This window comes from Rhinopithecus bieti, unplaced genomic scaffold (assembly GCF_001698545.2).
Source record: "Rhinopithecus bieti isolate Rb0 unplaced genomic scaffold, ASM169854v2 scaffold_4781, whole genome shotgun sequence".
Taxonomy (NCBI): Eukaryota; Metazoa; Chordata; class Mammalia; order Primates; family Cercopithecidae; genus Rhinopithecus; species Rhinopithecus bieti.
In genome coordinates, this window is record NW_016805181.1 from 5,986,477 (window position 1) to 5,999,496 (window position 13,020).

At 42.3% G+C, this 13,020-nt stretch overlaps 1 protein-coding gene and 1 long non-coding RNA gene across 9 annotated transcripts in view; one reads left to right on the plus strand and one right to left on the minus strand.

The window, feature by feature from the left end:
• KCNMA1 (potassium calcium-activated channel subfamily M alpha 1) overlaps positions 1 to 13,020 on the plus strand; it is a 767,391-nt gene that overhangs the window by 721,094 nt on the left and 33,277 nt on the right. For all 8 annotated transcript variants that reach the window (XM_017871448.1, XM_017871449.1, XM_017871438.1 and 5 more), the window contains 2 exons: positions 2,386 to 2,499; positions 7,339 to 7,469. In XM_017871448.1, coding sequence (XP_017726937.1) covers positions 2,386 to 2,499; positions 7,339 to 7,469 — 245 coding nt within the window. The remainder of the gene's footprint in view (positions 1 to 2,385; positions 2,500 to 7,338; positions 7,470 to 13,020) is intronic.
• The window catches only part of LOC108529258 (uncharacterized), an 89,385-nt gene that overhangs the window by 61,381 nt on the left and 14,984 nt on the right, over positions 1 to 13,020 (minus strand). The gene's annotated exons all lie outside the window — the stretch shown is intronic.

Sequence of the window (13,020 nt, forward strand, 5' to 3'; positions counted from 1 at the left end):
GAAAATGGAATCTTTAAATAAGATGAAATAAAAGGATGCTGTGGCTTGTTGAAAGTTCTGTAATGAAATACAGTTTTCCTAATATTGTGTGACCTGCATTTCTCCCTGCTTTATGGGTGCTATTCCTTGACGTACAAACCCGTATTTTCTCAAGTCAGCATTTGATGATGGATGTCAAAATACAGGCCATGTATTATGCATATAGCATTACCGATTTAAGGTGTTTACTTGTCAAGTTGAAGAAATTCAAAAACGTCACATCCACTGAATCTGCACAGCTGTCACTTCCAGTTTTTCATGCTTTTGAGTGAAACTTCTGATGAAAACTGTTTAGTTTCCCCTTCACCATCCTAGAGGAAGAAAATAGCTAGCATTTTAAAATGCATGTTTTTGGTTATGTGGTTGGCTGAAAAACACATATTCCAAAGTTTGAAAAGATGGACACTACAATGTCAATCAAATGACTTACCCTTTTCATAGTATATATTAATGTAAAGAGTCAATTTAAGTGCAGTCAGGGAATGGATATTAAGTAAAACTTTGCTTTTCTTTTTGAAAGTATGGCACTCAATGATAAGAAATGTATACACAGGAGAGCAGAAAGTAAGAAAACCCTTTTATTTTTCTCTGGCATTTTATGCATTATGTGCCTCCAAAACAATAGGCAATTATTGAACTCCCTTATTTCATTCCTGACTCACACCTAGCCAAAATGCCAGACTCAACACAATCTTGTCACATTGCTGGAAAGTGAGTCAGGGATCTGGTCACATAATAATCTATTTGGAGCTTTGTCCTTGGAAATTTAGCAAGTGACTTTGTTCCTAAAATTAGTCCCTAATTCATTGATAAGCCCATGTAGCATTCTGCCGAGGGCAAAAATGAGAAACCGAAGTGAATGTGAATGCTTGCCTGTCATCTAAATGTAAGTGCACTGGGTCTTGCCACTTGCGTGGAGATGCCATATGCTCCATTAGAAAAATTAATTTTCACCAGATGAATGCAGGAGGCAAATAGATTGCTAATATTGATATGTGTCCATGCAAAACCTTAACGAGGCAGCCATTCTGCCTAGCCAGGATATTTCTCACTGTCACTAAACTGAAAGTTACAGTTGTTCCAACCTCATCCAGGTATGTACTTGGGACTTGGACCTGAGACCCAAAGAAGCCCAAACTGCAAAATTGGAGACCCAGCAGGCTGCTTTCCAATTTTCCCGTGTCCACATATACCTTATGTGGTCTTTGTTGGGCACGCTGGGAAGTTCAAGGGATCAGCCGTAAGCAGGTGGCATATACATCAGTCAGGAGGATTTAGATGCAAGTAAACTCCTTCTCCATTTAGCTTAAACAGAAAAATATGTACATCGTATTATATTGTGTGTATGTATATGTATAAATACATGTGTGTGTGTGTGTGTGTGTGTGTGTGTGTGTGTGTGTATGAGTACAAAATCTCACATAGGGAGAAATCCTGAGGTGAGATGGCTCCAGGCTGCTTGCCCCAAGAACTCCAGGACAGCTTTTCCTGTCATTCACTTGAGCCAATATCACTAAGTTAGTTATGCCCTCAGCTGGTGCCTCAGTTCCTGGCACTACAGGCACATAAAACAGTGCTCAGTAAATTAAAAGAGAATCTCTTCCTATGTGTTCTTTTTTAAGAGCAAAGAAACACTTCCTGAAAGCCCCAGGAAGATTTCCTCACACCTCCCATTGGCCAGAAGTCTGTGAAAACTGAGGCCTAAGTCACTCGCCAGCAAAAGGATAAGAAATTGATTGGTTTACGGTAACAGTCAGGCCAGGTTAGGTTATGTTGTGGTAACAACAAACAAACAAATCTCAGAGGATTAAAGCAACACAGCTTTATTTTTCACTCAGAATGCTTTGTGGGTCTGGGCAACTGTCCAGTGCTGCTGTCTAGCTTTCATCTCCATAGTAACCTGTGTCCTCACAGTTGCCATGGCCTGAGAAGAGAGAGATGGCCGTCCAATACCTGAACCAGCAGTGATATGCCTTGCTCTGTTCACTTTTCATGGGCCAGAGCATTTCATGTGTCACATAGCCATATCTAACTTCAAGGGGGAACAGGGATAATTCTCCTGTGTCCCTGGAAAGAGATGGGAGCCAAAATCTATGAGCAGAATAAATAATTGGTGTGGAGTCTGGACTTTTTAGGGAACTATGAAGTGAGTTACGGTTATAATGGTTTCCTACCTTGTCCTTCTAAAGAATGAAAAACTCATCAGAGTTTATCCTGGGAATACTAATTGTTGACCTGTGAATAATGCATAAGCTACATTTTTGGGGTTGTGTGTATATAGTGTACTCTCTTTCCAAATTTTCTACTTCTCTGATTTTTCTTCCTCCTCTGTTTCCCTCCCACTAGGGTTCACACCTCCAGGAATGGATAGATCCTCTCCAGATAACAGTCCAGTGCACGGGATGTTACGTCAACCATCCATCACAACTGGGGTCAACATCCCCATCATCACTGAACTAGGTAGGGGTCAATGTCAGCTTTGGGGGAGATTTTTATTCTCTCTTTCAAACCATACAGGATATGAGGAGGTTGGTTTGTTTCTTAGCCCTTTCAACTTTGTAGCTGCTATGGGGTTTGTTTTGAGGGAGCTGGGAGAAAGGTATGGGTAAAAATATGGCAGATTACTGGAAGGGAAAACTGATCTATCTTTATTCTGAGATGAATAGACAGTTTCCTTCATGCTGGTCACTGTTTGCAAAGGAGCATGAGATGATGGATTTGCGATTGGGGCATACAATTGGGAATGGAGAGGAAAGGAGGAAAGGCTTAGTTCATGGATTCTTTCTGGTGATTTTTACTGTTAAGAACCTCTTTTGAGCATTCTATCTGGACAGCTCCTACAATCTGAGCCCTCCACTGACATACAAAGCCTCGGATCTAAGCCAAACCCATTTTGGAAACAAGGTAGAAGCTAATGTGTAATAACTCCACATTTAACGTATTATAGTTGAATATCTCAGCCAAAAGCCATTTTCAGCAAATGCCATTCTGGCCCCCAAAATGATGGGGTTTTGAGGGCCATGTTGGTTAGACAATAGAATCTAACTTCTAACCTGGCCATGGCACTCCCTATTACCATTAGTAAGTGTGCAAAACTGTAGAGTGGCCTCTTCCCCCAAGACAAATACAAACTGCCTATGGTCCGGGGTCCCTTTACTTGAGAATGTTTCCTCTGTTATTCCCTCACTCTCTTCTTTTTCTGTACTTTCCTCCACTCCCTTTCCCCAACCCTTAAATGTTGTATCCAATTAGCTAAACCGGGCAAGTTGCCTTTGGTATCAGTCAATCAGGAAAAAAACAGTGGGACGCACATTCTAATGATAACTGAATTGGGTAAGAAGCACTGTTTTCCTTCACATCAGTATCTCCTTTTGTTCTGTTGTTGGTGTTTCCAACTATCATCAGCTTGTTTTTATTTCGCCGGCTGTAACAGAAAGGCTACCCCATGGCACTGCTTTGAATGTGTTTTATTTGTGGCTCTGGTTGGAATCGACTGTCTTGTTCTGGCCTTTCTTAATGATTTTTTCCCCACACAGCATCAGTAAACCTTTGATCACACCCATCTGACCTGGCAGTTGTTTCCAAAGCATCTTTGCTCTAATTCATTTTCTCTGGCCTGAGCCTTTTTTCCCCACTTTTTTTTTGTCATGCCGCTCTCCCGCCTTCTCCCTTCTACTCCTATTCCAATACACTGTCAGTTTGAGTGACATGTCTTCACAGCTCTCAGAGGAAGTCAAAGGAGAATATCAAAATTTTAAGATAAGAAACCTAAGATGGCACCTTCCCTCCAGCTGTTAATTTTTCTTTATTCTGACTTTATTTGCCTTTCTTCCCCCCCACTACTAGGGCATTTCTCAGAAGCTCTGCTTCTGAAGCCATAAAATCCCCTGGTCCCTAGGGGAACCTTTTTTACTAAAGGCAGATTTCAAGAAGGGTGCAGAGGATAAGGTTAGCAACCACCCAGGTGCAGCCCTGCACTCTGGCCCCCACTCCCAGAACCCTCTCTGGGAGATTCACAATGGACTCAGGTGGAAGATAAAGGCCTCCAGTCATGACCGCATTTATCAGGCTCTTCCCCACTTCCCCACGACTTGGTTAATAACTCCATGAAGGGCACCCATCAGCAGCAGGTCTCAGAACTGGGGATTGATCTTCTAAATAGAGACAGCAAAAGTGCTGCTCAGCAGAGGAGTGGATAGAGAGGTGGGAGCACCTGCCTTCACATGACTCACAAATGAAATGAACACTCCATTTTCTTGGCCCAAAAATATATTTCAAAATAAGGGAGCAGGCTTTCAACACAGTAATCTTGCTTGCAAGGTGTCTAGAAACTAAGGAATAAATTGTCCACCACTCAACACTGCATTATTGTAGGTATAGCTATTTATCAGGACAAATTCACTTAGGTCAAGGAGTATCACACTATTTTCTGTTTCCAACCATAGGATGGGTGTTTTTTTCATGTTTAGTGTAGTTGTTTAAAAGCCCTAGGTTTCTGGATTGCTCTCCTCAGAACTGGAGGGCCATAAGAGACCCAGGGCTCGTTGTGGTCCACACCCCTGGTTAGAAAATTAATCCAAACATCTCCATCTCACAAACCTACAGCAGCATTTCAGAATCCTCACTGCCAGGAATTTCATTTTCTATTTGAAATTCAGGTGCTGCTGTCTAACTAGTATATCTTAATTTGTCATTAGTAGAAGAGAAAAGGAAAAGCTTGGTGCCCCAAACCTAAGGCAACAATTCTGGTATTTGATTAGCATCATTGACTCTCCAGAAGCCTTTGTCCTACACCAGATTTCTTCCTTGTGTTCAGAGAATCTTTGAGGTGCTCACACCACCCTTATCTTCTGCCTTGAAACCTATTTCTCTAGCCGCTATAGCACCCTCCTCAGACCACTTCACCTCCCACATCCCCCATGAATACTTCTTATTTATCTACATGTTCTGAGATGTGTTCTGCCTTATGCCAGGCCAGTATAATGAATTTTAAGAGATACAGAGGGCACCAAGGCCACACAGGCTTTCAAAGCTGTGTAGCACTTTCCACTCTTCATCTACTTGGAGACTCTCAATTGATGTTAGCATGGCAAAGGCTCCTCAGAGTCTCACAAGAAAGGACTGTGTTAAAGCTGTTTTACCTGACTATTCCAATTGTGTTTGACCACATATACTTTGGGGTGATTATGTGAGTACCTCTTGGCACCCACATAATTACTGTTCTGTGAAATAGGCCTTGGGTAGCATTGCTTGCTCTCCTTCTGAGACTGGGTATTTCAGAACAATATACAGGGTATTCACTGGACCCTGGCTAGTCTCTTGGAGTGCTTTTCCCATGACCCCAAATGCCTAGCTCACTGACAGTCTGGAGTCCCCTCCCACTACTTGGAGTCACTTCACCTCCATATCTGGTACCAACCCTTTCCTGTCTTCCTGATAAGAGGTAACAGATGCTGTGCTTTTTGGAGCATTGCCACACATACTATTGGTGGCTATTACAAGTAACTAAAACCACATTCTTCCATATGTGGTCTCTGGTTTACATTTTCTGACTCACAAATCAGAAAGACTAAACAGTGACTTTCAACATCCCTTTGGACAAGTGAAGGGAGGTGAAGAAAAGCTACCTCTTGAAAGACCCCTGAGCAAGACCTTCAGTGTTTCCAAGAGAGGCAGAGGGAAGCTGGGCATTTTCATGCTGTAATGGGTGGACAGGTATTTAATGTCAGAAGGGAGATCATGATAACAGCTGGCATTTATCAAGTCATGGCATGATCCAGATGCTGGACCAGGCTTACTGGGCACAATCCCATTTGTATGAGCCTCCTGATAGCCTCATGAGAGAGTTGCTGTAACTCCCCCATTTTACAGAGACAGAAACTAAGGTGTAGAATGATGAAATACTTTGCCCAAGGAAGTTGGCAGGACAGGCTGGACTGAAGCCCAGTTGTCAGAGCCTGGATTTTGGACTTTCACCACTAGCCTGCAATTCAATTGCTGCTGAAACAATGGGGACCCAAATGTGACCAAGTTTGGAAGAACAGGGCCAAGATTTTCCCCCATTAGAATCTTTCTCTAGGGAAACAAGATGATGTCATTTAAAAATACTAATTCCATGCCTAGTCTTTCATGCTAGTATCATTTATTCTGCTTCGTACAATAAACAAAACTTTTGTTTTTTGTTTTTTTTAAAAGAAGAGTTACCAAGAAAGTTGCTTAAAAAATTAAAACAATAACTCTAGAAAACAGAATTAGCTGTTGATACATTTAGAAAGGAATCAGGGAAAGGAAACCTCATCTGTTCTCTTCCTAAAAGCACAATAATTATTCCAGAAATTGTGAGTGCTCCCTTCTTCCATCCCCCCACCGACTTTTCCCCTATTACTTGCTCTGCAAAACTGATAATTTCCGAAACCAAGATGGGAATGGAAATTAATTTGTCATTTAATTTTTAATAAGTTAAAGACATCTGAGTGACACAACTAATCAGTCTGCACGTGCGTGCGGGAGGAGTCCTTGAGGAATCCTCAGATGGAAATGAAATACAGCATCCAATGCTGCATCTGCTTGAACGCAAGCACATAAAAGATTGAGTTGTTTAGTAGGGGAAAGGGAGAACATGGGATGTCCCCACACAACTCAAAATGCAGAGCAAGTCCTTGTCAGCAAGCAGCAAGAAACAGCCAGGCATCCGTCCCACCTGGGGTTTCCTGTGTATTAAACAGGGCCTGTTGGGTGTGGACCTAGATTTAGGGCCTGGGACCCCAGGGAACTACCCAGGCCAATCCCAGTGGGTAGGCTGTGGGTTATGCCTGCGGGTGCATTCCTTGCTCTCTGCCTTTGCTGTGCTCCCCTTCCAGCGCTCCTTACTCCCAATAAGCTGCTTTCTTTTCTTTGTGGCTAAAATGACTATCCCAGCATGGCTGCTCATCATTGAAATATGTCCATCTCTCAAAGGACTTCATTACCAAAAAGCACTGGAAGGTGTTTTTAGGTCATGATCCTAAAACTATGCCAAAGGACTGGCCAGCACAGTCTATTGGTGCTCCAGCGGCCTGCCGTGGAGCAAGCCTGCTCGAACTCATTGTTCTCCAGGTCTCAGACACTTAAACAGTGACACAGGAACAGTCCATTGAGTCCCACTGCCCCCCTCACCCAAAGATCCATCTACAGCTTCTTCCATGCTTTTGTTTCCTTCTCAATGACTTCAGTGTTTCTAAACCAGTAGCCTGGTCTCCCTCTGGCTTCACTACCTGTGTGTGGTCTTCAGGACTAATTCTTATTTTATGCTTTTTCTAGTGAATGATACTAATGTTCAGTTTTTGGACCAAGATGATGATGATGACCCCGATACAGAACTGTACCTCACGCAGCCCTTTGCCTGCGGGACAGCGTTTGCCGTCAGTGTCCTGGACTCGCTCATGAGCGCAGTGAGTTATTCTGTTCCCTCCTCCTCACTCAAGGGTAGAGGATGTGCCAGTGGAGCACCTCCAACCTTTGAGGCCCTGGGCTGCACTGGGGCCACAGTGGAGAGCAAGACTCCTGGAAGCTCACACTCTAGAAGGGGAGACCCACATTATAAAACCATCACACAAGTAAATGTTTGATTATAAATTCCTCAAGTGCAAGGAAGGCAAGGCGGGCTAGGAGGAAATATAGGTGAGGACTTGACCTGGTCTTGGGGATCCCAGAAAGATTCCCCAAGGAAGTTGTACATTTTATGCTAAAATTTGAGCCATAAAGAGGGGAGAACTTGGGGGAAGAGTATTCCCTGAAGAAGAAAGAGAACAAATGCAAAACCTGGTGATGGTGGAGGGAGGAACCTGAGTCTCTCAAAGAAGGCAAAGAAACCCTGTGAGGCTGGGCCATGGTGAGACAAGGATGCAGGAGGATGGCCAAGGTTAGACCTGCAGGACCTTGAAACCCATTTTCATGGTTTTGGACTTTTTCTTAATAATGAGGCATTGAAGGATTTTAGTTGGAGAGTCACATAATCAGGTTCATGTTTTAAGGGGATTGCCTTGGCTGTTGTGGGAGGAGATTGAACATGAGCAGAAGGTGGAGAGAACAGTGGGTCAAAGGTGACTACCAGGCCTGTCACTGAGACCGAAGTCCTTGGGAGAGAACCAGGCATGGAGGCAAGGCCTGGCAGGGTATCTGCTGCAGGGAAGAGTTAGTGGCAGAGAGAGGAGGGTGGGCTGGCTGAGGGATCAAACACAGCTTTGGTTTCTTTTATAACTTGACGTACATCTAGCAATCAGGCATTTTTTTTTTTCATGTTTGCAACCAAAAAACAAATAACAATTAAAAAATAGGTCCCAACTTAATGGAGCCATCTTTCACTGCAAAAGGCAGAAGTAGACATTTAGAATGAGTCATAGCCTGGGTATTATGAAGTCTTCTCACTGAGCATCTTTATTTATTACATAGAAAAGCTTTTTTATTTTGGAGTTCTCAAATTCTCAATTTATGAAAATGCAGACATAGGCTGAAGAACAACTGACCTTTGGAGAATCCATGAAAAAGAGCTTTTCTGAACACATTAAAACCATAAACAGAACTCAGAGTTTTTACACACATATATTTCTTAAAGCGCTGAAGGTTATTCTCCTGAATATGCTAAACAACTGATATGCTAATTATGCACCAGTCTCAGCTATTCATTAAATAATGCTAGTCCCAGAAGGACCTCTATTTGAGGAAAGAAAACATACAGCTTTTTAAGACTAATTTGGGTTATTCTGTATGCCTGAACATTGTCCAGCTGCAAGCATATCTTAGTTAAAAATCAGAACTTTGGATTTAAAAGTGATTGTGAAATGACATTCATCTGAATTAAGGTTGACTGGGCTTCATGCCATGCCATGGCTTTCCAAGCCAACAGGGAGATAAAATGGTCCTTGGAAAAGGGCCCCCTTGGTTTCCTGGGGTTGATGATCTTTCTTATGGCCTGCTGATACCAAGGCTAACCTTTCTACCAGCCAGTGATGTTGGGCTCAGTTTGGGCAAACTCCTTGAGCAAGCCAGAAGGAATGATAGAAGCTGTAAGATGTATTCCTAGGAACACCGTATTCTCAGTCATAGGCCTCATATTCTTCAAATCCAGTTTCAAATGGATTTTGGTAATTCAGCTCATTAGAAATTTTTATTTTAGTTCTGATCTTAATTACAGAGATCTCAGAAGACTGTTCTAAGAGATGGTTAAACTATTTACAGTAGAATATTTTTTTTCAGAACTACAAAATACTCTGATAACATTTTTTTAATTCCAAATTTATAAAATTGTTTACGTTTCTACGTATCAGATATTCAGTATGTTTCTAGCAGGACTGGCTACATAATTTGCAAGGTCACTTTTCATGGGTTATTAAGAATTTCAAAATGGTGACAGCAGAATATTAAAACAAAAGAGACTTGGGGCTGGGCGCAGTGGCTAACACTTCTAATCCCAGCACTTTAGAAGGCTGAGATGGGCAGATCACTTGAGCCCAGGAGTTTGAGACCAGTCTGAGCAACATGGCGAAACCCTGTCTCTACTAAAAATATTTTAAAAATTAGCTGGGTGTGGTGGTGCGCACCTGTAATCCCAGCTACTTGGGAGGCTGAGGCATGAGAATCACTTGAACCTGAGAGGTGGAGGTTGCTGTGAGATGATATAGAGCCACTGCACTCCAGCCTGGGTGGCAGAGTGAGACCCTGTCTCAAAAAATCAAACAAAACAAAACAACAAAGATCCATCTGAGAACAGACCCTGTGCAACCACATAGGCTGAACACCCGTGAAACCAGCCCTGGTTCCAAGGAATAAAATCAATTTGAGCACCAGAGAACTTCTTCTCAACACAGACAAAGGGGCATATGGTAGCCACAGGGTGGAGGTGGAGGCCCATCTGGATTTGAGTTGCACAAGCATCTATATCATTAGTAGGTAGTCAGTTCTTGGAAATTCAAATGAGAATTCAAAGTGAATTGATTTGAAAATTTTAAACAAGCCATCTCCCATCTCCTTTGAAATGCAAGCAAAAATGTTTGGGATAGTGTGGTAAGGCATGTTTGCATGCAATAGTATGAGAGCAGCATGTCTTCTGCATTCTAGCCTGGGATAAAAGGGTGTCAGGAATCTGGTAACTGTCATTGTATTTATCATCAGGAGCATCATCTACTAAGTGCCCAGAACTGTGTGAGGCACTTTAGCTACACTGTTGGATCTTTTGGACAATAATGTGAATACCCTTGGTTTAAGTGTTGAAGCAAGACATATTTAAGTAACTCATTGATGGCAACTTTTCAAATCATTAATCAAAATGCTTATCAAATTATTCTAGGTCTTATTTTCATTGTCTAGGATGAACAAACTTCGTAATGAGGTCTTGAGTAGGGTCTGAGTCCACAAATCCAGTTGGATCTAGACGTTTTGATAAAATGTTACCTGTGATTTCTTTGCATTCTACTCCAACCCTAATGTATGAAAAAGCAGATTAGTCAAGTGCCAAGGCAGTAACTAGAAGGAACAAAAAGGGCTGTCAGGAATATAAATTGAGAAAGTGAGACTCCTCCAAATAGCAGGAGACAGAGGTAAACTTCCATTGCAGGCATTCACTCATAAGCAACTTCACAACATCCACACACAAATCTCTTCAGGTGTCGACAGTCTCCTTTTTCTAGCGCTTCTCCCAAATTGTCATTTAATCATGTGTCTAAACATTCTCTGAATATTGTCCTTTATAACCCCACTCCTGCTGCTTACTGCTTCATTTGTTAAAAGAATAATATTTTGATTCATCACAGGCATTCCTGGAACAGATCAGGATGTTATAGACATGGCCCTGTGGCTTTATCTCACAAATCAACTGCAGAAACACAGGATGAGAGGGAATAATTAGGCTTTTGGATATATGTCTCTAAGAAGATCATAACTTAGAAATGTATTTTTCAGAATGATACCATCTCGATGCACACAGTCACACTAGATGAAAGGAACCCTCTCTGTTTTTAGGAATCAAATTCACTTATGAGTATTCAGATTTCTTTTTCACCCAACTATCACTTTCTCCCAACCCCAGCCCCAATTTAAGCTCCACTAGGACCCTGGAAAGTGAATACTGGACATGGACTCAAGAGCCAGATGGCTTAGGTCTGGATTCCAGAACTGCTGTTTACTGGCTGCGTAACCTTAACCTCTCTGTGCCTCAGTTTTCTCTCTAAATGAAGATAATAGTAGTACCCATGTCAGAGGGTTGCAGAGATGAGTAAATGGGTAAAGGTTGTAAAGCAATTAGAGCAGTGCTTAGCACATGACAAGCTCTGTATGTATTTATTGTTGCTAGTGTTTATAATCAATACATTTATTGGGCACTTACTGGACAGCAGACATGATTCCCCATGCTGGGGATTCAGTTGTGGAAAAGAAAGATGAAGACCTTGCCCTCATGTTATTTAAGCTTTCATTCTAGTGGGTTAAGAGTAAATAGATGAGTGAATAAATGAATAGTGTCACATAAGGATAATTGATTTGAAAAACATGAAATAGCTTGAATGGATGTGGAGACCTGTTTTACCCTCAGTGGTCAGAGTAAAATTATCCTAAGAGGTAACGTTGAAGCTGACACTGAAAAAGCCAGAAGGAGAGAACACTGCAAAGGCCAAAGCTGCAAAGTGGTGACAAGCTGGGTTTGGTTTGTCACCACTTTGGTTTGGTTTCCTCCACCACAAGCTGGTTGGAGGAAGCAGTTGGAGGCCATTGTGGTTGGAATGTGGTAGACAGGAGAGCAATCAAGAAAGCAAGGCCGCTGGCCACACTGAATATTGCAAGTACAATAGATCACATCCAGCCCAGTTCTAAGTCTGGGATGAGACACTTCTGACTTGGTGAGAGGATCCACCTTCTTCTGAAAGCCACCAGCATCTCCTAATGCCACTGTTTCTGGATACGCTGGCTAGGACAGCGAGCCCATCACTGAGTTGATTCCTGAAGTGTAACCCCTGATTATTTTTTTTGTGCGACACTCCATCCTCATACACTCATTTTAGAAAAAGAAATAGCACAATATATTGGCATCATACTTGGCTTGATATCTTGTTTCTAATAAAAGATCTGTAATAGAAGTCTCGAAATGTCACGTTGCAATCTACATCCACCCTACAGACAACTTCTGCATTTCTCAAGGTTTTATTTTTAAATTGAATTTGTTGCCAATATTTTTAAATGATAAGATTTTATATAAAATCTGGGTTCCTGCCTTCTTTAAATTAGAGTCAGAAAGTGGGGTCCCAGATTCCCATAAAGCAGCTATTGGCTTGAGCTGAGCAGCTGCTCCCTTTAGCCATAGTCCACACTACTCTCTATTGCATCCCACCAGGTCTGCTTCATTCATGTCATTTCCCTGCTTGGTTCATTCCACTTTCCTGGCCTTACCAGCCTCCTGCCTTTTGCCTCTAATCTTACGTGTCTGCATTACCATGTCTGTGGTCAGACAGCATCCTTGGCCTTCTGGCCATTTGCTTGTCCTCTGAGTTAGGAGGTTGTGCACATGATGTCCATTTCCCTTGAGCCTTGGACCTTTCCTAAACAGATACCAACCACACTGAACCATCATTATTGAAGAAGCAGTGAGGAGCTACCTCCTTCTGAGGAGAAAAAGAGGAACCCTACTACAAGAGCTAATGAGTTCCAGTGCACACAAGTTGGGAGTGTTGTCTTTTTTTTTAGAAAATAAGATTTCATGAAGCTTTAGGTTGCAGCACCTACCTAATCTAGAAAATAAAGAAAGAGCATATCATAACAGTGTTAAGAGAAAGAGCAGAGAAAAGCAGAGGCCCCCATTACTAGTATACAATACATTGAGAAGTGTAAATGCCAGCCTATAGAGAGACCTCCGCTGCAGGATCCCCCCAGGAACTAGAGAGAAATTTCAATGTGAGCCAGTTATGCCAGGTATGTCTTTGCTCTGCCCACTGCACCACAATGCCCAGGGCAGGAGTT